Source organism: Hippoglossus stenolepis, chromosome 4 (assembly GCF_022539355.2).
Source record: "Hippoglossus stenolepis isolate QCI-W04-F060 chromosome 4, HSTE1.2, whole genome shotgun sequence".
NCBI lineage: Eukaryota > Metazoa > Chordata > Actinopteri > Pleuronectiformes > Pleuronectidae > Hippoglossus > Hippoglossus stenolepis.
In genome coordinates this window covers 11,771,209-11,798,481 of record NC_061486.1, presented here as the reverse complement: position 1 = coordinate 11,798,481, position 27,273 = coordinate 11,771,209, and the positions used below count along the sequence as shown (strand labels likewise).

At 42.8% G+C, this 27,273-nt stretch overlaps 2 protein-coding genes across 12 annotated transcripts in view; both read left to right on the top strand.

Moving 5' to 3' along the window:
- Window positions 1-19,661, top strand: part of dock10 (dedicator of cytokinesis 10) — a 42,306-nt gene extending 22,645 nt beyond the window's left edge. For 3 of the 11 annotated variants that reach the window (XM_035154175.2, XM_035154173.2, XM_035154179.2), the window contains exons 22-57: window positions 384-476; window positions 694-812; window positions 1,085-1,154; window positions 2,312-2,425; window positions 2,643-2,711; window positions 2,801-2,947; window positions 3,397-3,480; window positions 3,575-3,671; window positions 3,816-3,848; window positions 4,096-4,274; window positions 5,399-5,515; window positions 5,987-6,104; window positions 6,231-6,352; window positions 6,699-6,813; window positions 7,105-7,171; window positions 7,537-7,584; window positions 10,456-10,566; window positions 11,052-11,161; window positions 11,417-11,532; window positions 12,155-12,292; window positions 12,380-12,562; window positions 12,646-12,756; window positions 12,836-13,051; window positions 13,169-13,226; window positions 13,888-13,989; window positions 14,496-14,602; window positions 14,750-14,872; window positions 14,983-15,096; window positions 15,666-15,671; window positions 16,170-16,316; window positions 16,436-16,646; window positions 16,941-17,131; window positions 17,214-17,314; window positions 18,074-18,212; window positions 18,423-18,495; window positions 18,683-19,661. In XM_035154175.2, coding sequence (XP_035010066.1) covers window positions 384-476; window positions 694-812; window positions 1,085-1,154; window positions 2,312-2,425; window positions 2,643-2,711; window positions 2,801-2,947; window positions 3,397-3,480; window positions 3,575-3,671; window positions 3,816-3,848; window positions 4,096-4,274; window positions 5,399-5,515; window positions 5,987-6,104; window positions 6,231-6,352; window positions 6,699-6,813; window positions 7,105-7,171; window positions 7,537-7,584; window positions 10,456-10,566; window positions 11,052-11,161; window positions 11,417-11,532; window positions 12,155-12,292; window positions 12,380-12,562; window positions 12,646-12,756; window positions 12,836-13,051; window positions 13,169-13,226; window positions 13,888-13,989; window positions 14,496-14,602; window positions 14,750-14,872; window positions 14,983-15,096; window positions 15,666-15,671; window positions 16,170-16,316; window positions 16,436-16,646; window positions 16,941-17,131; window positions 17,214-17,314; window positions 18,074-18,212; window positions 18,423-18,495; window positions 18,683-18,741 — 4,008 coding nt within the window. In that variant the 3' untranslated portion in view covers window positions 18,742-19,661. The remainder of the gene's footprint in view (window positions 1-383; window positions 477-693; window positions 813-1,084; window positions 1,155-2,311; window positions 2,426-2,642; window positions 2,712-2,800; window positions 2,948-3,396; window positions 3,481-3,574; window positions 3,672-3,815; window positions 3,849-4,095; window positions 4,275-5,398; window positions 5,516-5,986; window positions 6,105-6,230; window positions 6,353-6,698; window positions 6,814-7,104; window positions 7,172-7,536; window positions 7,585-10,455; window positions 10,567-11,051; window positions 11,162-11,416; window positions 11,533-12,154; window positions 12,293-12,379; window positions 12,563-12,645; window positions 12,757-12,835; window positions 13,052-13,168; window positions 13,227-13,887; window positions 13,990-14,495; window positions 14,603-14,749; window positions 14,873-14,982; window positions 15,097-15,665; window positions 15,672-16,169; window positions 16,317-16,435; window positions 16,647-16,940; window positions 17,132-17,213; window positions 17,315-18,073; window positions 18,213-18,422; window positions 18,496-18,682) is intronic. The other 8 variants (XM_035154180.2, XM_047339534.1, XM_035154176.2 and 5 more) reach the window with 7 other exon arrangements.
- Window positions 19,662-23,340: 3,679 nt separating this feature from the next.
- On the top strand, window positions 23,341-26,828 carry LOC118106343. Its single transcript, XM_035154790.1, has 3 exons — window positions 23,341-23,809; window positions 24,507-24,726; window positions 24,875-26,828. Exons 1-3 carry the CDS (start codon window positions 23,500-23,502, stop codon window positions 25,002-25,004), a joined length of 660 nt encoding a protein of 219 aa, XP_035010681.1. The 5' UTR covers window positions 23,341-23,499; the 3' UTR covers window positions 25,005-26,828.
- The last annotated feature ends 445 nt before the right edge of the window (window positions 26,829-27,273 follow it).

Sequence of the window (27,273 nt, the reverse complement as noted above, 5' to 3'; positions counted from 1 at the left end):
TGTCCCATTCGCAAACAAGGAGGAGGCAGGGTTTATGACATGTACTGCAGTCAGCCACCAGAGGGCGATCATGAAATTTTGGCATCACCTTTGGGGAGCTGTCATGTCGTCCACCTTCATACACAGTCTATGGCACAGACTCTATTAGGCAGTGTTTCTTCAAGTATGGAAAAACCATAGTGTTCTTGCCAGAGTCGTACACTTGTTGCTTTGTTCTTGAAAACCATTTCAGCTGTTTGAGATCAGGATGATACTGAAACATCCATTAAACGATTTATATTTTAAATATCGTGAGCTGGTGATTACGTAAAACAGAACCAGTCCACTAAGTATTATTACAGATGCTCAGCAGTGACTTTGATGGGTTCTTCTCTCTGTGCCAGGACCCCCACCTGAACCGATTCTTCCAGCAGTGCCAGAAGAGAGAGCTGGACCTCTCAGTACCTCCTACCTCCAACTTCCTCAACTGCCTGAAGGTCAGAGAAAATGAGCTGCATCCCCTCAGTTCTGCTTTTATTGGGTTTGAGATGGAAACCAGGACCTACTAAAGGCTGCTTCATGTCTAATCACTGCACCTAAATGTCATTTTGTTTTCTGCCTCCTTATGATTAATGTTTGTATTTTATTTATTTTCACCCATCTCGTCTTCCAAATTCTCAACCTCCTACGCTTCTTTTTCCACCCTCCCCCCAGGGTCTCCTCAGCATGGAGAGGATCCCGGTGATCATCCGTTTTCTGCCAGTGCTCTTCAACCAGCTGTTCAAGGTTCTGACTCAGAATGACAACGACGAGGTCACCACTGCCACCACCAGGTAGGAAGCGGTACTGCGTTGTCTGCAACAGATTGCATTGACAGAAGGGGTTTGGGGTTCAGTGGATTTGACGAAGCACAAAGCGAGGGAAGCACACAGTGTTTGAAATCCAAAGAGACTTTTTGTGATTTTATTTTGTGGTTAATCCAGTCACATAAAAATAAAAAATATTTTTAGCCAGCTATTGAAGAAAAAGTGTTTGACCGATGTTTTTCTTTATTTAGGAGTCAAGGTTGTTAGAAATAAAACATGTTATTGTCGTGTGTCTGCAGAGTGCTGGTCCACATAGTTGCAAAGTGCCATGAAGAAAACCTGGATCACTATCTGCACTCCTTTATCAAGGTAAAACAATTTCAAAAGTGGTGTTCTTGCAGTAATCCTTGCAATTAGTTGTGCGTGTGTGTGCGTGTGCGTGTGTGTTTTTGTTATTTTCCATGTAGGAATGGGATCACTGCAAAGACAATTTGATTTGAGAAAAACAAAAAACTGAAATTAGGCCTTTGTGTGCCTTTGTGTGTGTCTGTATTTGTGTGTGTATTCTGGCCAGCAGGAGCGTGGTTAGGGCCACGTGCCCAAATCAGTGTGCGAACACACACACACACACAAGAGAAAGAAGAAGAGGAGAAAAAAGAATAAGAAAGGGCGATTGAGCAGGAGGCAAACTGGGACATTGGGCAGGCTCAATCAGAAACACAAGACATGTTTGTTTAGGGCTGAAAATCAGAACGAGAATTAGAGAAGAGAGCAGGAGAAACCATGAGACCTGTTTCGTGTTGGCCGCAGTGAAGGAAAACCGCTGCGGCAGAGACGAATGCTGGGAGGTAGAGGGCTAATGGAACGAGGGTTACCATGGTAACAGATTGGCAGGATGTGCAGTAGTAGTGCAGTCCAATTTAAACTGCTGAGTGTGTGTGTATGCGCACATTCATTCATCACACATGTTTTACATTTGAGAGGAATATTTCATTCGCCTCGTTTCAGGTCATTATGTGAGTGTTTTTGTTCATCTACAGTATTTATGAGTATCTGGACTCGTACGTGTATACAGAGCTGAAGACGGCATCAATCAAGAAATAATCAGCCAGTTTGGGCAAACTGGTAGTTTGCTAACAGCCACTATCATTATCAATGAGTCCCAAAATCCAAGAATATACAGTTTACTGTAATAACATGGGAACAGTTGGGTTTCTCTATTATTTTTCTTGACCTTACTATGTTAATTGTCCTGAGATATGAATGTATGTTGTGATTTGGCACTATACAAATAAAATTGAATAGAAATTGATGTAAGAAGTATTTAAAAAAAAAAAAAAAGGGAAAACAGTGCAAGAGTAAAACTTAAAATATAAAACTAGAGATATCAAAAAATATACTATACTATTCCACTATATACAGTCTATTTACAGTCCATAAGTACATAATTAAAAGAATTGTTAGTTGCATCCCAATCATACAGTATATATCCTCATCTGTAACAGCTTACTTCTCTCTGTGTGCAGTATGTGTTCAAGTCAGAGGCTTATGGCTTCAGGACCGTCCATGAGGAGCTGGCTAAGGGGATGACCTTTGACCTGAAGAGCAATGAGCAGGCAGCAGTCAGGAATGTCCTTAAGGTTTGTCTTTAACCTTCAATCTTCTCCATCCCCTTTTCTCTCAAATGGATCCCCAGATCTTCCCAAAAAGGAATTTATAAATGTTTATTCCGCTACCGAGAAGAAAAAACAACTCTCCCAAACAAAATATTGTGTTACTCGCCTTGTTTTCATGCTGGAGCAGTGAGATAAATATTGGAACAAAAAAAGATCTTGCTTTGATCTCTCCTGGTTTCAGTTCTCCTGGTTCTTCTTTGAGCTGATTGTCAAGTCCATGGCCCAACACTTGGATTCTGACCAGTTAAAGGTAAGGTTCTCAGTTCAGTGTTGTTACTTTGTATTTCTATAATATGACCTGGGATATAGTGAATCAATGTCTTCTGCTGCTTCCCTCAGCTTCCCAGACCTCAGCGTTTCCCCTCCACCTACCTGAGCCGCGTGGACACTCTGGTGGAGACGGTGTCCGAACACATCTTCTGGAAAAACAAAGACCTGCCAGAAGAGACACGCAGCGCCAACTTAGCTGTGGCTGCTTTTGTCAAGGTAGGAGGACAAACTATATTTTTGTTCCTGATTCAAATGTTAACACTAAAGACACAATATATGAATGTTCTTAGTTAAAATGTTTTATAATTACTAGTTGTTCCCAACAATGTTCAAACCCAGAGAAATACCCAGTTTTATTCAAGGTACTGGATGTTTAATTTTGGTCGCTTTTTAATTGCGTCATATCGGCTTTACCCGTCTCTGCTGTAACTTCCGGAGCAAACAACGTATGAAAATTTACATATTACACCTTTATAGGAAACTTCGACATTGTGGGAGCCAGTGGAGTTTGAGTATATAGAGTTTATATGCTTGCGCGGATCAATATAAACTGTCTAACATTCTGAAAATGAAAATTGCTTCCATTTCGAGTTGTTACCTATTGATTTCTCCATCTGTGCTAAATCATCTGTCTGACTCTTGTTAACGTCCGTCTCTCTTTGCAGCGTTGCTTCACTCTGATGGACAGAGGCTTCACTTTCAAACTGATTAGCAACTACGTAAACATGATCACTGCTACTGACAGCAAGGTAAAACAGAACATGCATATTTAAATCTGGGTCGAATAAAGTGTGTCACATGAATATTGTAAAATAAATGATACGCCCTTCCTGTGTTTGTCAGGTTTTGTGTGAGCTGAAATTTGAATTCTTGAGAGACGTGTGTAACCACGAACACTACATCCCTCTCAGCCTCCCGCTACCCTCGGCTCGCATCGCAGGTGAGCGCCCGAGTCGTCCTCCTGTTGGGTCGACACCGCTGTTAATGTGATAACTCATACATCAACGCTCTCATTTGTCTATTAACACTCCGTCTCTCTATCTTTCTCTTTCTGTCATTCTCTCTGACTGTGTGTCCATGTCAGACCATGCATCCCCAGAGCCACAAAGCACTCATGGTAAATATGTTCAAACATTCCTCTGTCACATTGTGTGTGTGGGCTGCAGTGTGAACGCCTCAGCTGCATGAAGATAGTGGCATTCATGGAAAACTGGCTCGTCACATTATTCGCTTACTGTTTCGCCAGATTTTTGTTTAGAAATGGATTAATTAACTCCCCCGATGGAAAGCAAATATTGGCACGTTAAATCCCACGCATGGATTTTCCATTAAACACGCAAATCTTCTTCACTGTGTCTCCTCAGTGTCGGTGCCCGAGTACAACCTGACCGGAGAGTTCTGCAGGAAGCACTTCCTCACCGGCCTGTTGCTGCGGGAACTGGGCCTGGCGCTCCAGGACGAGCAGGACCTCAGACACTTAGCTTTGGCCACCCTGAAGACTCTAATGGCCAAACACTCTCTGGATGCACGCTATGCCACCAAGGTAGACAGGACATGTGTTTATATGGGGGGGGTGGGTGGACTAAAAGGCATGAATGTCAAGTCGTCAGCTCACAGGAATTCTTCCAATGTGACTCATGCAAACACAAACACACACGCGGACATGTGATTGTTCGTAGCAGCTGGGAGCAACAGCGTCTCGGTGAATGCTGGGAAGTGTCTGGATCAGATGGAGGCAGTAATCTGTCCTCGGTAAACGGTACCAAATACTGCCAACCACAACACAACAGTAGCCTTGTAGTCAGGACTTAGGTCTGTTTGAGTCTGAGTCCGGACCAAATGTGTGGAGTGAAACTGAAAGGTCAGACTGGGAAATGTGGATGAGGATTAATGAAGACCACATGTTTTCTTGGCAGGATATATTCTATATTATGTAACTGCACCGATTTTTTCTATCTATGATCTTTATAATCTATAGAAATATATGCAAACAATCAAATAATGCATCAAAAAATGCAACACAAATAAAGTACTGGTATTCTCCCCACAGATTGTAAGAGCAGTTTTATTTTTTAATATTATGTGTTGCCAAGTTCAGGTGCTTTGAGTTCAGGCACTTGCGAGGCTGTTTTTTGAATATTCGTCCATCTTTAATGATCAACTTATTATCTTTATACAGAGTTTAACTAAAATTTTATCTTACGAAAACCAAATGCAGAAAAGATGGGAATTTTAATTTACAATTTCTGTAAAACATTGTTTAGGTTTTTTTATTCAAGTTTGATATATTTGGATTTATCCGTATTTTCTTTTTCTCCATATATTTATAATATTTAATATTTAACAATATTATAACGAGCCTCGATTACAGTTCATCGTTATAATGGTTTTATAAAGTCATCTTAGGAATTATTGCCAATTTAAAAAATATATATATATCTCTGCCATTATATCGGTATTGGAGATTTTTTGCTCCCTGATGTTGGTATCAGCCCCCAAAAATCCATTGTGTTCTGGATTGTGGATGTGGGCTTGAATAACCAGCTTGTTTATCAAATGAAAATGATATATGAGGGTGTTACGAAAATAGTATCATACTATCTTACTATAGAGTCTGCTCAAATGTTTTTATCAAACTAATGTTACATTAATCGTCTGTTCTTGCAGGAGAAGCAGGCGAGAATCGCGTCCCTCTACCTGCCTCTGTACGGCCTGATCCTGGATAACATGCCTCGATTCTTCCTCAGGGACCTTTTCCCCATCTACTTCACTTCTAGTGACCAAGTAAGAGAAGTGATGGAAGATGACATGAATGTTTGTTGTGTGTACCTGTACATATTCCTGCTGTGGTTTAAAGTTTCAAAAACATTGCCTTTCAACATTAGTTTGGCCTCATTCCTATTATTCATGGTTACCTACTAAAAGTGCAAATATTTCAGTTATGGGTATTCTTCTAAATGTTGCAGTGAAATTTAAGAAAAGCAACACAAACTTTAACCTTGTGATTTTTGACCATATACTTTATATAAATTTTAGTTTGTCCTCTTACATTTGATTTCCATCACAACCTTTGTATGTTTACTTTCACTGTAAAATAACTAAACACCTAAATCTAAGGGATATTTTTAGTTAAGTTAAATTAATAAACTTTTGTTGGTACCCCCTAGGATGCTGTATATAGTTTTTCGAAAACAAAAGAGTCAGGTTGAATATATTTATTTAAATTTAAATTCGTCCTCTCCTCTGCCACACCAGGGCTCTCGAGATGACCTCAGTGTCGGAGGGGGAGTGGCCGGAGGGGTGATTCCAGTCACTCGCCTTGGCAACTCTGTGGACGCATCCTTTTCCAAAGAAGTACTTAACTCCATCACAGGTAACCGTTAGCGATGTGTGATACGTGTGGTTTTGTAGGGGTGTGTCTCTGCTGTCTATATAAAAACGTGTGAATGAGGACATGACATTGACGCTGACACCCTCCCTCCCCTCCACCCTCAACCAGCCTTTTCATCCTTGGCAGTTGCCATGGGTAACCAGGCCGACTCTCGGGGTTCTCTGATCAGTGTGGACTCCAACCCTAGCAACAGTGACAGGAACAGTGAGAAGATGGACGGTTGTGAGAAGGTGAGTGAGGGAAAGAGTAAAGAAAACAACAGCATCTCTCACCTTCCGTCTTTTAAATTCTCACTCTGGCGGAGGAGGAGCAAGCAGATCTGTCAAAAGAACTTATACATACATTGTATTGTACCTTTTATGTGATTGCTATGCCTGGAATAAAATATTGGCAGGAAATTAAATAATTTTCTACTCGCTTATAATTTTTTGGCCTAAGACTAGTAGAAATCCAGTCTTTATTTCCAAGTTTAAAAATCCACAAATTCACATAGACACTGCGGACCAGTGTTGTCAATGGTAGCTACATCTCTTATAACTGTAACAGTAAATCTGTGATTGCATTTCCGGTCCTCAGTTTGCTCGGCCTCAGTCCCTGATTGGCTACGGTTCTCGCTGTGACAAGCTGGACCAGGCAGAGACGCGCAGTCTGCTCATGTGCTTCTTACACATCATGAAAACCATATCTGAGGGTAAGAAGTTACAAATGACCGTAAAAAAAAGATTTTCACACTCACACGTCACACTTGATTTCAAAATACCTTCTTATGAATTATGATATGATCATACTATTATGTTATACTATATTATATCTTTTATTTTGTTATTATTACAAATCAAACTTTTTGACAGTTTGACCCAGGTCTGTTTCAGTCACTTCACCACCAACTACGTATGAAAATACTAAAATAACACTGCAGTGATGAGCTACCCCCCTCCTCTACAAATCTGTGGTCACGATGTTTTTTGTTGCCTGTTTCCAGATGTGCTGGTGTCGTACTGGCACCGAGCCATTCACCAGGAGATCTCAGACTTCTTCAACATCCTGGAGTAAGTGCTCCTCTCTTTTTCCTCTTTGTCGAGTATAAACACAGCTCCTGTGCGGCTGAAAACACTTAGACGGCAATGGGGGACGAGCAAGTGAAAAGAGAAGAAAAGGGGGATGTAGCCAGAGGGGGAGCAGATGAAAGTAGTGACACAGCAAGAGGGAGAGGGAAGAATAACAGACTGTAATTCCAACGAGAGTTTCCTATCCACCAAACAGTAAATTAACTGTCTGTTTCCTGTTTTCGTCGGCATGTAGAACTGGGAGAACTCATTTTGATCACATGCATTGAATTTACCCCGTGTTCTTAACAGAACATAAAAACAAGACACTTCCACCTAAAACATTTTTTCCTTTTCCTTTTCCTCAGGCTGTGTCTTCAGCACTTCAGGTTCCTCGGAAAACGCCACATAGCGAGGTACGTGCCTGCTCCGCATCGCTTGTGTCGACAAGACGGTGGACCAGCTCTCATTCACATGCATATGCTTATTAACTCAACATACCATACCACAACCGCGCTACACACACACACACACACACACACACACACTGATTCATAATTTGAAATAATCATGAGCACACATGAATGCGCACACATGCAGAACGCATTCACTCACACTGACACATGTGCAAACACACACAGGAAAATAAATGAACCAGGCACAGTCAGGCAGAAATACTAATATGTGTTCTGTATGCGTGTGCACGCTCAGGGATGAGCTTCAAGGAGGGAAGAAAAGAAAAGAGAGTGGGGGAGGTGAAACTCCTGGATCTCGGCTGTTGAGAGAGAAGCACTGCTGGATATTGTACTGTAGTGTTTGGCGAGCATAGTATGGGGGTTTCTGTAGTGTGTGTGTGTGTGTGTGTGCGTGTGCGTGCTCTTACTGGAGCTGAGCCATTGGCACTGCTCGACTCCTCCATCTTCTGGTTCCTCCCAGCTAATTCAATTAGTCCTCTTTTTCCTTTCAGCAATGAGATGCTAAGATGTAAGCCAACAAAAGGCTGGGAGGACACACTGCTTTACTGTGCGTGGAGGCATTAACAGAATAAAGATAGCTGGGAGCCTCGCTAGCGCTCTCAGACATAGCTGAGCCTGTCTGGGGCTGCGAGATACTTAACATTCGTCTGTAATACCGGGGCCATGGGGGACTCGCAGTCGTATGCCTATGCATGTCTCAGTGTCTCGCTCTGTTAGCCAGCTTTGAAGCCCGGCTGAGTCAGTATGGTCCCCCATTGAAGTTCAGGAGTGTTGAATTAGTCGAGCAGTATGAAGCCAGCCAGTAAGCTCAGGAGACAGTGAGCCAGCCAGCCTATCAGACAACAATTCAGCCATTAAAGCCACTTTGTTAGAAATCTTAAATATGTTTCTGCTTTATTAAATATTCATGACTACCACAACAATAAAAGTTAACGTTTGGATTAGCATCATGGAGATTTCCATTAACTGAATATAAAGATGGACGATGTGTCGCCACTTCCCCCTGAAGCCAAAGAATCCCGGATTTGACATCTTGCACATTTAGAGACAGAATCTGTGCAGTAATGATCAGGGATGGATCCGCCGTGGGGAAGTCCTGCCGATACACATGCTCGACCAATCGCACGTCAGTCTCAGCTGTCAATCATGACATTACAAGAAATTAAAACCAAACTAAGGGGAATAATGAACCCTTGAACAAATATCAGTGTGAGAAGAACTATCTGAAATGAGATCTTTGAGAAAAATGTATATAACATGTACTCATGTAACATGTACACTGACTTTTTGGCTTGATTCATGTCCCATCCACTAACATAGAGGAGGTGGGTTTATGACCCCAGCCACTAGGGGGCGTTCTGTACAGTCTATGGTATCACCTTATGTTAAATGAACAAGAACTGCTGTAAGTCTGCGTCATCACTAATGTTAGGATGTTTTTGATTCAATTTGACCGACTGTATCCTAGCAACATAACAGATTGAGAGCATTTTTGCTTAATGCTGATTGGTGCATGAAAGGTGAGAAAAGAAGAAAATCTGAAATCCATTGTATACTATTATGATCTATAATTTGGAAGAAAATCGTGTGCTCTTGTTCTGTTGCTCATGGTAACAAGCCCTTTGTGAAAATAGGTTTTCAGGGCCTTTAACACAGAGATATTCTGTCTCCTCTAGTGATGCTGCAGGGAACCTTCTCTTCCTTAATCTAATCCAGTTCAGACTTCAGCAAAAATACACACATTATACATAAACAATATACACAACATCACACACAAATGGCTTTGAATTATACAGTTTTGTCCGTGTTGTCCTTGCCGTTGTAGTCGTCACCTCCGTGCATGCGTCACCTCCTCCCCCCTCCGTGCATGTTGCTGCTGTTAATGGATCGTCGGTGTGACTGCACATCCATTGATGTTCTGTTGCATGAAGTAGCCGTCTGTGTGTGTCAACATGAGTGGTGAATAAACAGGGGATTAATGCTGGCGCTGTACATTAGTTTTCTTTGCTCCTAACACCCTGCTACACATCTTCTATGTCGCATGTCGACCTTGTAACCCGCTGCCTCCACATGCTGCCTAACGATTGGCCGGACTCCCCACCTGCCGCTTGGCTTGACTTGAGTTTAATAGGCTCAGAGGCGAGCGTGCTGATTGGCTCGCACGGCATCTTCGTCTTCTTTCTTTTCTCGCAGGCGAAGGCACCGTTTGCTTTTTGCAGCTCGGCATTCGAGCGTCATAAGAAGACGATATGCCGGAACATCTGTTGGTTGGAATCCATTTGCTAAGCTGATTTTCTGCTGCAGCTTAAGAGACATTCAGCTGCTATCTACACATCTATACATCTCAATTCTCACGCTGTCCACTGTTCCATATTAATGCTGACCTCAAGCTTTCCCACCAAAAATCAGTTGACATAGTATTTGACTAATGGCAAACTAAAACCATTGACTCTGCCACACCACTAACCTTTTCCATCTGGCTGACCTCCCCTCTCTATATGAGCTGTTTGATCGGTTTTTAATGACGCGAACTGCTGTCATCACACCAAGGTCAAATCAGAGACCCTGTATGCTTTCAGCTTTTCATGTAGCTGCACTGCAATACAATGTGACCAACTTCCTAAAATGTCGAACAAGGTCACAAAAGCTTTTACATTTTGATCCGTAAGATCAATTTTTATTGACTGCAGGCGAAACAACAATTCGCATGCCGCATATAACAGTGTCGGTGATGATGGTGAACACTAACGACAATGCTGGTCTTAACTTAACTGACTAATGGTAGCTCTGATGTGATTGGCTCGTGAACAGGAAGCTAGCAGCGGCAGTAAAGCTGGCCCAGTCCACCCAGGCCAATGGCACCCTGAAGGGCTCTAACCACCCCTCCCAGTCCTCTCAACCCTCCAGCCTCTTCCCACAATGGTAATCACCCTCCACCAGGAAAACAAGCAAACACATCCTCTGAAGGGATGAAATTCACTGAGTCTATTTTTTCTGCTCCAAATGCTAGTGATGTCTGGTGATTGGCTCAAAATGTAAAGTTTCTTTAACAGCAACAACCTCCACACTATTGAAACATCAACGACCACAGATTTGGATTAATACATTCTCGTCTTGTGTGAATTCATCATGTATGTGTTCCCATGTTATAGACTGTAACTGTGTTCCCAGCATGACCCTCCTCATACCTGCAGTGTTCTGTCTGATGTTTATTTGTCTCTGTATTCCCATGTGTTAATAGACTGTCTCGATTTATCTGCCGATCTCTACAACTGGTTTGGTTATACTGCAGTTTCCATGTTATGTTTAAAGATTTGGTAGCACCTTCTCTGCAGTGTAATGAAAACAAATGTTCAATAAAATCACTTGAATTGAGACTAGCTGCTGATCAGGGCTGTCGTTTCTAGGATGGCATCTGGGGGGGAAGGTCACCGCCACGCACGCTCCCAAACCATGCCCATCATCAGGGGCAAGAATGCCCTCACCAACCCCAAGCTGCTGCAGATGATGGACACAGGTAACACACACACACACACACACACACACACACACACACACACACACACACACACACACACACACACACACACACACACACACACACACACACACACACACACACACACACACACACACACACACAGTGTTACAAATTCCAAATGTCCCTCAAGGAGCTTTACGATCTGTGCAGCACACGAATCCCTCGGAAAAGCGTCTATAAGATGTTGACAGTGAAATGACTATTGAGTTATTCATACCTGAGTCTTTCCAGATGGAAGCATTCAGGACGGGGACACGCTGAGTCCTAATGACGTGGAGGCGAACCTGTCCACTGAGGTGTCGCTCACTGTGCTGGACGTGCTCGAGCTCTTTGTCCTCCATCACAAGGTCTGTGTTCCTTTCATACTTTACAACCTCCAACCACATTTCACCACACATTTGTCGTTTTCTTTTAGAGAATCTATTTTAACTGATGTGATGTGTGCTGTATATGTGAAGCCCTCTAAGATTACTGTATTTTCATTTATGTTATTATGTCACACCTGATCTCTGAACTCTTTGAACTTTAGGGTTTGGTTTTTTTTCAGGACATTTAAATGCCTATTAAAAAATCTATGTAGATATATATTTCTCTGGCTCAGTATCCTTTTAACTATGAGAATGAACAGGGAGTTTTAAACATTTTTCTGATTTTGATTCCTCATCAAACATCTCATTATTCTATTGTACAAGACACCACAATTTTTTTTTGTAAAGATTAAATGTTAAGTTTTGTTCAATGCACAGTGAAGTTAAAATGCATTTTAAACTCTGCACATAGTTCATGCACTTTATAGTAAAAATCTGTGACCCTCTACTGCCACCTGCTGGATAGAATACTCCGTTTTTTAAGTGTTGTAAAGGTGAAAGTACTTATTGCATGAATCATTCTAAATAAATAAAAAAAGGTTTCCCTCTTGAAGCTGAATTGTGTTTTCTGCTTTTTGTGTTTTCAAAAATATCCGAACAGAAGCAGCTGTTGCTGGATGACGGACAGAACGTCCTGATGAAGAAGGTGCTGGACACCTACCTGCTCTACTTTCAGATCAACCAATCAACCGCCACTCTACGGCACATCTTCGCTGCTCTCAGGCTCTTTGTACAAAAGGTCCAGCAAGTTACATTGTACACATTTCACATTTATCACTTTACATTTATTAGATTACAGCCCTTACATCTTTATCTCCTTCTGCAGTTCCCCAGTGCGTTCTTCCAGGGTAAAGCCGACCTGTGCGGCTGTCTGTGCCATGAGATCCTCAAGTGCTGTAACCATCGCTCCAGCTCCACCCAGACGGAGGCGGCTGCTCTGCTGTATTTCTTCATGAGGAAAAACTTTGAGTTTACCAAGGGGAAGTCTATAGTGCGCTCACATCTGCAGGTGAGCGGAAGCAAAATGACCTTTCGGGTGTTTGTGATTCGAGAATTTATTGTCCTCACTTTAAACTCCTCTTTTCACTTCAGGTGATCAAGGCTGTGAGTCAGTTGATAGCAGATGCTGGGATTGGAGGTTCGAGGTTTCAGCAGTCGCTGGCTATCATCAATAACTTTGCCAATGGAGATGCTCCACTCAAGGTTTTTATGACAGCTTTCTCATCAGTCATTGTGATTAATAGTTTATTGTACGGAGATATTCAATTTCTACTTTCTGCAGAACACATCATTCCCTGCTGAAGTGAAGGACCTGACCAAGCGGATCAGGACGGTCCTGATGGCCACGGCTCAAATGAAGGAGCACGAGAAGGATCCAGAGATGCTGGTGGATCTTCAGTACAGTTTGGCCAACTCCTACGCCAGCACGCCTGAGCTCCGACGCACCTGGCTGGAGAGCATGGCCAAGGTCCACGTGCGCAACGGCGATCTCTCCGAGGTTGTTGATGTTCTCTCTCGTCTCTTTAGGCCGCCCTCACTTCAGAAACTTGACGAACAGCTTGAAAGGTTGAGGCGTTCATAAAGGCTCATGGTTTTGTGTTGGTCTTTCCCTCAGGCTGCCATGTGCTACATCCACATCTCAGCCCTGATCGCTGAATCGCTGAAGAGGAGAGGTGAGAGCACACATTCTGCTGCTTTGACTCTCTTGAGCTTTTTGCAGCATGGTTTGTGTATGTGTGTATGCACAAAAACCTGCCTATATGCAGGTCTCTGAAACTGCGTGTGCATCTTTTTAGACTTCGTATTCTCTAACCAGAAAGTCAGACTAACGTCATCTTTGGTCCATCAGCAAACCTCATTCTCTCTGCTAACAAGGCATCAGACCTTCATATCACATGGTGGTTGATGTGTTTGCCTGACAGTGAGCACACTGGTGACTTGAGTGTGTTTTTATATTGTGGAGATTAATAATGATTTCCAGGAATCCAACTGGTTGTATAGATCCTTCTTTGCCTCCAAACACCACCCCCAGTCGGAGATATCGCACATCCATTCATTTTGCTGTGCTGCACGTTTGTCTGTTTGTAAATCTGTTTGTTCTCAGGTGCGCACGTGTCCTCACGCAGGCTCCAGCATGTCTCCGTCTTTGGCTGCACGTGTCTGATTTGTCTTTTTGCATGCGCTTCACTTGAACCAGTAGTGTGCGAGTACAGGCCGTAGCGTGCCAGCAGCTCGGCTGATTCTTGAGCCTTGTCCTTTAGTAAAAAAGGCAAAAAGCAAGTGGACGTAAAACTTTGTAAACCTCCTCCTCCTCCTCCTCCTCCTACCAAACAGGCTACTGGAGAGCTGACAAGTCCACGATGTCCAGTGTGTCCCCTGAAGAAAGCCCTGTCTTTAACTGTAGCTCCTTACTAACTACCTCCCGAGATCCAGACAGTGAGTGTGTGCGCCTGGGGGCTGTGGGGTGGAGGGCTTAGGAGCACAGACCATACTGATGGAGAGACAAGCGACGGGGTTAGAGAGAGTGGGTGTCTACACTGAGTTGATATGGTTTGGATTAAAGGGATTTCCTGCTGTCAAATCTTAACCTCTTTTATTTCCACTGTATATTGTACTTTACGGTGAATGTTTTGAGGACCACCTTTCTCACCTTAGAGATGTTTGTTTGTGTCAGGTTTGCACATTATGCTGCCACTGTTTGACCCTCACTGTTTCTCACTGGATGAGCTGTTCAGTGTCACTGCTGTTTGATATAAAGCACAGTCACATTTGATGTTTTATCATTTGGTTTGAATCTTTTGCAAAAGTGAAACACTTGACTGTAAAAAAAATTTTTTGGTGTGTTTACAACAAGCACCAGCAATAATGTGTGACACTTCATGGGAAGTGCACAGCTACACATTAACTTGCTCTCATTTCCCTTTGACTTTTTGACACCCCAGCATCGTTCTCTATGGGCTGGGCAGCGTTTATGTGCATCAGCCCTAATGTCAAGGAGGAGGGCGCCATGAAGGAAGACACTGGCACACAAGACACGCCCTACACTGAGGTTAGTGCTCACTAGGGCAGGTCTTATCTCTAATGTAACGTTTTATTATAACCACTGTCGAAGGTTGGTGTTATGCCGTTAACACGTGACAGTTATTTGGATTGTGTGCTTTTCTAATGTGCTCTCTGACGTCGCTGTTCTGTGAAGGACACGCTGGTGGAGCAGCTGGAGCTGTGTGTGGACTACCTGTGGAAATCTGAGAGATACGAGCTCATCGCTGACATCAACAAACCCGTCATCGCTGTCTTCGAGAAGAGACGGGATTTTAAGGTAACTGTGTGTGTGTGTATGTGTGTGTGTGTGTGTGTGTGTGCGTGCGCATGTGCAAACCGAGCTGTGTTTAACATTACGTGTGTGTGTGTGTGTGTGTTTGTCCACAGAGGCTGTCAGAGCTGTACTATGACATCCATCGCTCCTACCTGAAGGTGACTGAGGTGGTGAACTCAGAAAAGCGGCTCTTCGGACGCTACTACCGTGTAGCATTCTACGGACAGGTGAGGAATGCTTGCTGCAGAATACACACAGTTTCATGGACCCTGAGTAGAGTCCGACCGATCGATCGGGCTCTACCTCTGAGCTCAGGGATACTTTTGAAATATACATTATATTGTAGAATAACAGCAAGTATCAGTAAAATATGCTTTTTGTCATAAAAAACAAAACATGCAACAGATCCATCGCCTTTCACCCCATTTCCACTGAGCAGAAATCTGGAAAATAAATCTGAAACTATATATATACACAACAGGTAAATTGTGTTCTGGTTAATCTTTTAGTCCCTGGATTTATTTATGAAGAAGCACTGCAGGGTTTGATGCTTGGTTTTTAAGACTCTGGATCTTTTACATCATTCCCCCCTTTTGTTAATGAGGAGATAATATATCTATGCACGGATTTGACAACTTTGAAATGAAGCTGATAATGAGAATATGAAATATAGAAGGAGAAAGACACGTCTTGTCAGTGAGACAAGGACATGGGAAGATAAGGAGTGAGTGAGTCATTATTCTTAATTTCTCTGTCTGTTCTGTTTTTTTCCTATTTTACTATATTCTATATCAAGATTGCGGTAAGTTTTCTCTGTCTTTGATTTTCCTCTTGCCTCGGTGCTAACCACTTTTACCTCTCTTCTCCCTCCGCCACTATTAACACCTGCTGCTCTGACCCCTTGAAGGGCTTGTGTCCAGCTTGCTGTGGTCCGTTTTACTTTTCCGTAATGTCGAGCGATGAAAGTTGTTCCCTCCCTAAACTTTAAGAAGAGCTGGTGTCAAACAGCCGCAGCGGACAGGAAGACGCTGCTCAATAAACCTCATTCATTCTTTGACATTTGAAATTGACCTCAGAACTCTCCCATCCCGAACTAAACACTGACCCTAACTCAATGACAAAATGTGTTATTGTCTGTGCCTCAAGCAACCACTAGAGGGCAACATAAAGTAAAAAGACTGCACAGTTTGTTGAGACAAACATTGAATCTGCACAAACACAAACACATGCACCCTCTTATACTGTACATGTAACCACCTTTACTGATTAGTGTGTGTGTGTGTGTGTACGTGTATTCTAGGGTTTCTTCGAGGAGGAGGAGAGCAAAGAGTTCATCTACAAAGAGCCGAAGCTGACGGGGCTGTCGGAAATCTCCCAGAGATTACTCAAACTCTACTCCGACAAGTTTGGAGCCGACAACGTCAAGATGATCCAGGACTCCAACAAGGTCAATGCCCAAATTTGGCCTTTTTATAAAAGGTTTTATGTACTTGTTAAAACTGAATGATTTCCCTGGTTTGTGGACATGCAACTTCACAATATATTCCCGACATCCTTTAAAAACAGGTCAATCCCAAAGACTTGGACCCCAAGTTTGCCTACGTACAGGTGACGTACGTGGTGCCCTTCTTCGATGAGAAGGAGCAGCAGGACAAAAGGACGGATTTCGAGAGGCATCACAACATCAACCGCTTCGTGTTTGAGACGCCGTTCACTCTGTCAGGGAAGAAGCATGGAGACGTGGAGGAGCAGTGCAAGAGACGCACCATACTGACCAGTGAGTAGGTCCGCTGTGGCTAAAGAAGTAGAGAGGGTCGTCCACTAACCAGAATGTCGGTGGTTTGATCCTTTGTATGATTGGTGGGTGATAGAATAAAAGTGCTGCAGAGAGAGTGCTGTATGTGTGGTAGTTGGTGAATGCGACTTGTCCTGTAAAGTGCTTTTAAAGGGCTGATAAGACTAGAAAAGCTCTATATAAATACTATTTTCCCATCTTTGTTTAGTCTTGAAAACAAAACAAAACCCCGCTAGAGCATACTGTGCGTGTGTCTTTTTATTTTCCTCTCCCCAGCGAGCTCCAGCTTCCCCTACCTAAAGAAGCGTATCCAGGTGGTGGAGCAGCAGAGCACAGAGATGAACCCTATAGAAGTCGCCATAGACGAGATGTCGCGTAAAGTCTCTGAGCTCAACCAGCTGTGCAACATGGAGGAGGTGGACATGATCCGGCTGCAGCTGAAACTGCAGGGCAGCGTCAGCGTCAAGGTGGGGAGTCTTCAGAGAAACAGACGTGCATGCTGAAATTCAGTGGTGTTGTTTCGTCTCACCTGATCTTCCACCTCTCCAGGTCAACGCGGGGCCGATGGCGTACGCCAGGGCGTTTTTAGAGGAGAAGAATGCCAAGAAATACCCGGACAACCAGGTCAAGCTGCTGAAGGAGATTTTCAGGTAGGAGTTTACTGCTCAATCCAGTGGGTCGGGATTTAGTTCTTGGCTTCATCTGGCATGGATATTTTACACTTGAAGGTTATTATGTTATTTTGCCTCAGTGAAAGGGATGGCCAGTGTTTTGGGGTTGTCTGCCCTATTCTGGTGAACATGATATCTCAAGAACGCATTAAGGGAAATTCTTCAAATGTTGTACAAATATTCAAATATAATAAAACATACATGGATGAAGTCATTCGATTTTGGTGGTCAAAGGTAGAAGGTCACGGCCTCACAAAACCGGCTCTTGAATATGATCTCTCAAATCTGCCTTTTAGGAATTTCTTCAAATTTGGTCAGTTGTCACTTGGACTCAAAGACGAACTGATTTGATTTCACTGGTCTGAAATAAAATGTATGGAGACTGAAACTTCACTGAATGGCAGAGGCATGAAACCACAGTGCAATAACTAGTTTTATACTCTGTACTTCTTAGATCAGTACAAACTGTGCAGGCTTTTTGTTGAACTCTACCCGGGCAAATGTGAAACACAAGGGAATCCCATACAGTTTTATAAGGGCAACTAGAGCTATGATAATATGTACATTACTCTTTACAGGTGCACATGAGAAATGTAGTTCAACACATCTGTATTTCCCAAGAGCCAGCATATCTCTTGAAAAAGACCCCCAGATCTGACTATAAATCATCTCTATGTTTGATCAAGAAACTCTTAAGACTTAAGACTACATTACAATAAGTGAATGTGCTCCCTGCAGGCAGTTTGCGGAGGCCTGTGGTCAGGCGTTGGATGTGAACGAGCGTCTGATCAAGGAGGACCAGCTGGAGTACCAGGAGGAGATGAGGGCTCACTACCGGGACATGCTGTCTGAGCTGTCCGTCATCATGAACGAACAGGTCTCACTTTGCAAACACCAATGAGTGTCCAGACTGCGCTTTGCTTCTTTCTTTCTTTTTGCCAGTTCAGTTCCACGCCATAATAAGCAACATCTTCTCTATTGCATTTCTTCATGAAACATTTGGCGTCTTCATCAGCTTTCATCAGTTCCATCGGTTGGTTTTCTCGCCTCATTTTCCTACTGGTTTTTTTTCTTCCTCTCATTTCAGCTTCAGAAAAGCGTTCTTGATTCCAGCGCCACCTCTCACTCTCACAGCTCTCTGTCCAATCTGTCTAAGGCTGGTATGTCATATCATCAAGTTGCCTCATGATAGACATCTTGTCCCTTTGCTACTTGCCGCTTTCCTCCCACATCGCAGCCTATTCAAATCTGTCCAAGAGCCAAACTGCTCGTCTTGATACTTGGCTCCTTTTTTTTTAAATGAACCTGTACCAATTCAAGCCTTTTATTCTCTCTGCTCTTGTCTAGATTCCGCACACAAGACAACCAGGAACGGAACGGCACAGCGTCTACTGAACGGCCACTAGACTCACAAGGAATTCTTTGTGCCAGGGAGGGCAGTATTGTTTTTGCCATGAACCCGCTCTGGAGCGCCAGTTTTAAGCATCAAAGTGGCTCATTTGCTTGTTCCCGACCGAAGTTGTTTCTCGCAGCGGCCCAGTGGAAACTGCGACAAATGGCGAGCATCGAGGAAAGAAAGGAAAGAGGTGTGTAGACTGTGGTTGTGGTAGTCTGTAGTCCTGTCGTTGAACGTTGACTATCTACCGTAGAGGCCAGGCTGCTGGACTGTTAGCTACCGTTTGTTTTGGTTTTAGAGACTCGACCCACGTGTTGTACGGATTCTCCCCCCGCCCCGCCGACTGATTCATCACCTCACACACTGACAGACACACCCACAGACCCACGCATACAAACACACACACACGACAACATGCGCCTTCTCTCCACAACCCTGTCCCTTTAGAGAACAGTGACCTTACTGAGCTCGGGGTGCGTTCAGCTGTACGTGTAATATTTAGCTCTCCGGTACATTTTGATGACAGTTTTTACATTTTCTTCTCTGTGGAATAGCGTTGTATTTCAAACTCTTGCAAGATTATTAATGTGAAAAAGAAGAAGGTTTGAATGCAGGTCTTAAGTAACCATGAATATGAGGAATTGAACGCACCCCCAGCTCCTGTTTGAATGTAGAGCAGCTCCACATTGCTACTTTGTATCCTTGCTACCATTCTGGAAGTATCACGTTGCCAATTTTCAAATGGAAACAACAACAAAAAATTATGTTTTGTAACATTTTTATGATCGAAACTGCATTGTTACTGTTATCATTTCCTGTACTGTTTTGAATTGTAAATAAGAAATATTAATATTTAAAACGTTTGAAATGTTTCTTTTTATAAATATATACAATGTATAAATATTTGTTTAGCTGAAATAAAAAAAAGAACAAAAACTAAAGTTTTATGTATAACATTTAAATAAAATTTTGTTAATGTCCAAAAATCCTGATTATGCTTTCCTTCGGCATTTCACTGTACATTCATATGTCTTCTGTACTTTCACAGGACGTGCACCTTAGCCTCAGATCACTCTTCTCTCCACTATTGTGCACGTTAATGGCATTAGCCCAGGTTTCCAATCATGCTGAACAGGGGTGAGATAGCTTCCCTGAAATGAAACCGTGCCTTGGCTGCAGCTGTGCACAGCAGCCGCTCATATCCTGTCCATTGACAGCAGCTAATAATGGATAATGATGAGCTCCCTCACCTGCACAGTAGATAGAAATGTGTAAACCAGAAACGTGTAATGAGAAAACCCAGCCTGAAACAGAGACGGATATCACTCCCTGCCTCGGTCTGTGTTGCAGTGGATGATGGACAATGGGTCTATAAATCCATCATCTCCCAACACCAACTACATTCTAACAGTAAATCAGACTTTAACAGTGAGACAACAGTAGATTAATAGTATATACGCCATGTGTGAAACCGTACTCTCATATCCACAGTTATGTGATCTTTATTGCCTGCCATCACATTTTCTTCACATGCACATAGGGTAATGTTAAATGTCACTATCCATCCATTATCCAGTATCTATTCCCCTTTATCTTCTAAGTGGCAGGGGGGCAGGGGGGCTGTAAGCTGGAACCACTCCCTGCTGACGTTGGGGCGAGAGGTGGGGTGCACCCTGGACACATCGCCGGCGCTTCACAGGCTGGACACAGGGACAAACGTAGAACTTGCTAAATCTAACCAGGAATTGAACTGTGAGGTTACCACTGCAACCACTATACCATCGTGCCACCTAAATGTCAATATAGTATCTTTAATACAAGCAGCGGTGCGTAATTTGAAAAGGGTCAGTGCTAAAGAGGAAAAAGCTGTGGTGCATCAGAGCAAACAGATAAAAGAGGTGGGGGTTGATATTGAACAGAAGAAAGACCTCTGGCTTTGGGTCAATCTGACATCTTACCTCCCTCCACCATCAAGACCCCTGCTGCTACACTTCTATTGTAAGTTCGAACAATGTTGTTCAAGTAAATTTGTGGATGGTTAAAATATTTTTCTCTGCATATTAAATGACCTGTACATATGAGAGCACATTTTTAACTCAAAAAGCAACAATCCTCTGTTTTACATCATTGATTTCTTTTCTAAACTCAGAGGGGGTCACTGCACAAAGTCCGTATCCAAATGAAACACAATCTGAGCAGTTTTGTATGGATCTGATGGAGCCCAGAGGCTCTCACCAGCACTGCTGTGTGTCTGTCTGTTGTTTGCTCTCCTTTCTCTTCAGACAGACTCTGTTGTGTTTACCCCGGAGCTCTGTTTTCCTTTGTGCTTTGCATCTTCATTGCCGGATCCATATTTCACTACACCCATAACTGAGGCCCCAAGCAAACTATTCCACTTGTGGTGTTGGCAGCTGGAGTAGAATTTGGAAATAGGAATTTGATGAGAGAATATTTATTTCATTTTATTTGACAGGGAAGAGTTTTTGAATCCTCTTTTCTTTTTTTTTCTTTCATTCCCTTGATTAACTGTTTTTCTCGATGTTATGTTTTTTTTTCTCGGCTGGACTTTGTTGTAAGTGAGATTTAATATGAAATTTTAATATACTTTATTTTAGTTAAAATGCTTTCTTAGCAAACTAGCTATGTTTAACATTACCTCATATACAATATTTAAAATATACAGAGACCATCTACTAGCCTGTAGTTACGTTTTCATCTGTGTTTGTTTGTTTGTTTGTTTGTTTGTTACCTAAGTGTTCATGTTTTTATCTGTGTTAGTTATTTACCTCTACCAAGGAGGATATATTTTCACCTGCTAGTTAGTTAGTTAGTTAGTTAGTCAATCTGTCAGTTAGTCTGTCAGTAATTAGTCAGTTAGTTGGCAGAATAAAGCAAAAGGTACTGAAGGGGTCGAAAGTGAAATGATGTGAAAATGTGGTCGTGCACACTGAGGTGGGATCTGGTGTCAGTTTCTTTCCAGTAGCTGTCTATAATTACTGACCATGCAGTGAGAGAGCAGCAGAGTGGTTGTTTACTTATTGATGCTAAGCCTGGGGTACATGGCCCTGCTCATATAAAGAGGTTAAGTGGCCCTGAACATACAGCTGGTGGTAAAAGACATCATGTGGTCGTCCCTCTCTCTCTCACTTCAATGTTTTTATCTCTGCAGCTGACACATTTCCACCTGTTCTCCTCAGTCTCCCTCTGTGGTCGCACACCTGAGGCGCGCGGCAGATTGAGTTTCACTGACCTCCTGCAGCACCTCTTCTTCCAAACTTCCTCTCCTCCCAGCCAATTGGTGTATCTCTCCTCCCGAGTCTCATCTCTCTCACCTCCCATCCATCTTTGTAGCCTATTTCATGAACCAGAAAGAGCGGGCTGATTGGGTTTCTCTCCTGTGCAGACGGGCTTGTGTGTGCCTGTCTCTCTCTCTCTCTCTCTCACAGTGGCCTTGACTCCCAACGGGGTCAGGTTGCTCCGAGCACCGTTCAGTCCATGTTGCAGATGACAAAACCCTGGTTACGCTACAGGTACAATGTGTCATATTTAACTCACAGATAATGGCTCTTCCCTGAAGATATTTCGTCATGTATTTAGAAGTATGTGGGCAGTGTTATACCTCACCTCATGTGGGAGTCAGGCCAGCTGCTCAAAGACTGTCTGCTCTTTTCATCACGGGTTGTAATCCGGGCTATTCCGGCACCTGACTGTAAAATCTCAGCTGTATGAAGCCTCATCGAGTGTAATTGTCTGTAATTTTCTCCTGTGTTTAATGTCTGCTGCAGTGATTCCTTCTTTTATTTGTCAAACACCTGTTTTGTTTTCATGTGTTTTACAGCTTGTCATCGTTGGGTTAACCTCTGACCTCTGCCTTTATCAAACAACATGGATGTTAATGAGACAGAAGACCACACACTTAGTGGGTTTGCCAGCACGTCTGTCTCCGTTTTCTTGGTGGACTGAATAAACTTCACTGTGAGTGAGCTTTAAAGTTTAAAATGTACATAAAGAACTTCAGAGAGTATTCAGAAGCACACACATCCAAACGTGATAAGCTCTAGGTGCTGGACAGAGGTGAAGAAAATCAAAAGACAAACTTGTTTTATTTTAAAGTCACACCTGGGAGGTAAAATAAACAAGTTTATGGGAGCATTAACATTCTCGCTTCTACTTTTACATTAATTCAGTCAATATTGTGCAATGAATCGACTTGACCTTCATTTTAAATGCTCTGTCCTATTCAAATGTCCGTCTGCGTCACTGAGAACATAAGAAATTACTTTTTCTTTGTTTTCCTAAGATTTATCTTCGCTGACAGACTTGATTAATATTTTAGAGGGAGGATATTGTAATCCCAACGCAGACATGGACGTTACAAGAGGAGGAGTGGGGTGCCAAACAAATCTGATCAGTCTCATCTGCTCTTAAGCTTGAATTTGAAGTTGCTACACATGTTATATTATCAATAAGCTGTAAAAACGTTTTTGCTTTATCAGTGTTCCTGCAGGTCGACTGGGTCTCCTGCCATCCAAGCTCTGGTGCAGTGCACATTTCATTTCCGACCCCTGCTTAGTTTTCCTGAAACTGGACTCCGGGGCTGATGAATAAAACATCCTTTGTATGGTGCTGGCTGATCACCGGAGCCCTTTCAGCTGTATAAGTGGTGAAAGGCGACATAATCTGCCCCAGAACAAGATCTGGACTGAGATTGAGAGAGAGAGAGACACACAGACAGGGAAAGGACCACAAAAAGCCTTTGGGGAGCAGCATGTTAAATCCACAGCAGCACGCTGAGCTTCTCCTGAGTGACACGCTGCCGGTGTTTGGGAAGCCGTGGTTCTGGCAGCGCAGCAGCAGCACCATGGAGAGCACCCGCAGCCTGGCGCAGGTCATCATGGAGATGCGCGATGATATCAAGAAGCTGGAGGCGGAGAACCAAGAGCTGAGGGGGGACTACGGTCCGAGGACGTTTGGGGCCAAGTCAGGGGAGGACAGCCGGGGGTCTTCGGCACTTGAGAACCCCTATATGAACCTGAGACGAAATGTGTCTGCACCGGTCCTGGAGGGACAATACAAGGGTAAGAGGAAAGAAAAGGTGTGCTTATTAAATGTGTTGTTTTACTGTTTATATAAAACATGAGGAGGCATCTATAGAGCACTGAGAAAATGATCTGTTAAACAATGTGTGAACTGGTGAAAGGAGAGAGAGCATTTTCAAGCAACATTCCAACAAGTGGCTGATCCGGGATTTTTCTAAATCAGGGGCCATACAGGGGGCCATTATTTACTCGGGGGGCAGTTATTTGTCCAACATCCATGCACAATTCCTGATTCAGTTAGTTGCACATTTAAGGCATTCTTACTGTTTGCTCTGTAGCTTTGAGCAAAACCAATCCTCACTGAATTTATATTTATATTTTTTAAATTGTTACATGTTGATGCACAATGTATAAACTACTTTAAACAAGCTTAGAAAATGGCAATTCTTAACAAGTTGTACCCCATAATTCGACCTTCATTAAATTGGGTGTTTCAAGATTGGGATTCAAATATAGTAAAGATCTAAGCCTCTTAGAGCCAAAATATAATTTTAGTCCTTTGAACTCCAACGCTGGATCCCATAATGCAGAAGCAGAAACAAGAAACACAATATGAGAAGTGATTTCAGGGTAGATGAAAGTTCTTAAAATTTTAATTTGGCATTTAAAGGAAATCTCCATATCTCCATATACTGCCGTTCTCTCCAAATTGCATCACATTCTTGTCATGTCACAGAGAACACTGTCATGACCGTCCGGCGGTACTCCATAAGCTCCAACCTGTCTGGGGTGACACTGAGAGAGGGGAGGACTGACAGGGTGCGGCGGGGGGAGAATGGATGGAGAAGGCTACAAGAAGAAATCCAGCACGGGAACGGCGTCTTTGGGAACCCAGTGAGAGAAGTGGGAAAAGTTACCAACCGACACTCCCTGCAGGAATATGTCCACAAAAACAGGTACAGAGAGGGACTCTAAATCCCAGAACTACAGCTTTAGAGTAAAATTATTGAGTAAAAAAGTATTTAATTTTAAACATATAAAAACTGAAGCTTCAGCTGCATCTTTGTAGCCACATAACACTTGTGATTTCTTTGACTTTTTTAGGGCCAAGGTAAAAACTGTCACCTTCCTTCTACCCGTGGACGACATCTACACCAACCGTCCGGTTCTGACCAAACACCAGGAGGAGCCTAAAATCTCTGAGCTGGCCTCCATAATGGAGACCGATTCTTGAATGTCCACCCAAGTACTTTGTGGCCCATGGGACAAAGTGCAGACATGAACTAACCCTCTCCATCTAGGTCAGTGTAGATTGGGCTCTTAATGAGCGAGCCGGCCGACCGATTTTATCACACCTGGCCACACAAACAGAAGACTCTGGTTACAGGGGTTGTTTTCATCAGGCCATGGCGATGGACGCTGGGCCAACGATGATGAGACATGGGGCCCTCTGCAGCGAGGATCGGGTGTCCCCCCCCCTCCTCTTCCCAACGCGGGGGTGTCGTTTTGGAGTGAGACACACACCTGCAGGTGACAGCCCTTTTACAGACCATTGTGGTGACTCAGGCCTCGTGAGCAACATCAGACTCATGGTTTATTCATCCTTGTTTCTTTTCGTGTTGAAAACTGAAATGGGTTGTCAAGGGGCCACGTGCGCGTTTTCACACGTGAGCTGTTTCTTGTCAGTGTTCATAAAGAGTGTATTTAATTATTTTTTTTGTCCAAATAGTATTTGCTTTCCCAAACAGAAGGCTCCCTGTAAATAAACCAATGTTTGGCCTATATTAAAAGTAGTCATTGTAAACTATTACCTGCAACATAAATATTGTTTTCTCTGCTAGGGAGGGTTTGTTTATTGGTTTGTTTGTTTGCTAAATACTTTTTACAAGTTATTGGGAGTCAGTAACTTACAGAATAAATGAATTTGATAGAAAATACAAACATGTATAATCAAAATACAGATACTGTTCTTCCAATGTGATCCAAAGTGTCACATGTACACTGAAGGGAAACTTTGACAATGCAGAGAATCCATGTTATCTTCTCATAAAGGGGCTAAGGACACATAGTGGGAGGAGTTTTACAATGATCAGTATTAAAGCCTCTTTTCAATGTTTAGAAAATGACGTGTTCTTCTTTTTGACATGCAGAGCTTGAAATACAGAACGTTATTTTAACTCATTTAATCCAGATGATAGCGTTTCGTCTCTGAGTGAAAGCGATTCCCTGTAACAGGCTCAGTTTTCCTGCCGGCCACATTGGACTGAACAGCTACAGCTGCTGGCCGCTGAGTAACCAGGAAAACTTCGTGCTTCTTCTTCCAAGTTCTTTCCAGCTCCTCCAGCTGGTTGACAACTTCCATTGTTATCTCACAGTTGAAGAAATCTTCAGCAACAGTTCCAATGATCCCTGTAGCATAGAGTGTTTTCACTTGGCGGCAAAAGGACAAGATTAAAATGGTGTTTTTGTTTACCAGGAACAATGCGGCATAGTCCTCTGCAGTGTTAATAATAGTGGAGGAGCATGGTGCCGTCAGGGTTCCTCTCCACCCAAAACGATGCTGCATTCATCTCCTGCATGAATCAAACAGTGAATCAATATTTTCTCTTCGTGGCACAGCAGACATCAAACCAGAAGAAAAGGATGTAGGCCTACAGAAGACAGGATGAGTAGGGGGCAGGCACCTTTTAGGAGAAGGCGATGTAGCTATGAAGTGAATCCAAAGTCTCAGTGAATTCAAACAAATTTCCTCCCAAAGTCTGCAGCATGTGATCAGAGCCTGAGCGTTTGCAAAACTCAAAGAAATATTCTCCAAACTGCCTCAGGACTTCGTCTGGCTTTGCTGCTGAGAAGGAACAAGAGAACAAAGCAGAACTGTATGTTCAAGCAGAAGTATTCATTGATTTATTTTTCACTTAAAACTGATTTCAAATGCTTCTAATTTTAGACTGCATATTGAAATGACACACGAGCAGTTTGCCTGAAAGCTTGCAGGCTTCTGCTCCTGACCGCATGTTGATTTCATCTTCATGGATATGTTCAATAGGTTACCTGGACTCCAGCTTCATCTCTAACATGATGGTGAGGGTTTTGTTTTATTATTATTATCATTACAAAGTTAATCAGGTAATTCATTCTGGGATGAACAATTGTATTTCACATCAGTAATAATTAATCAAATGTCATGTTGCAAGATAATAAACAATAGCAACAGGAAAAAAAACTTATAAACTTTTAAAAAACAGTATAACTTTACAGTTTCTTCTGATTTTGTTCCTTTGTGAGTTACATGTTTGTTTGAGAGTATTGAGCCATTTCTTACTTAATGGCACAGTTGATACTCGAGCCTTACACAGGCACAAGATTAGTTCTGTTTTAAGGCTGTTATTGAAGTCTGATATCTGCTGATGCCATGATGCAGCATCAGAGGTAGATAAGACGAGTTAAACAGAAACAGTTCAAATACAACACTGCAGGGTACAAATACAAAGTGCATAACTTGA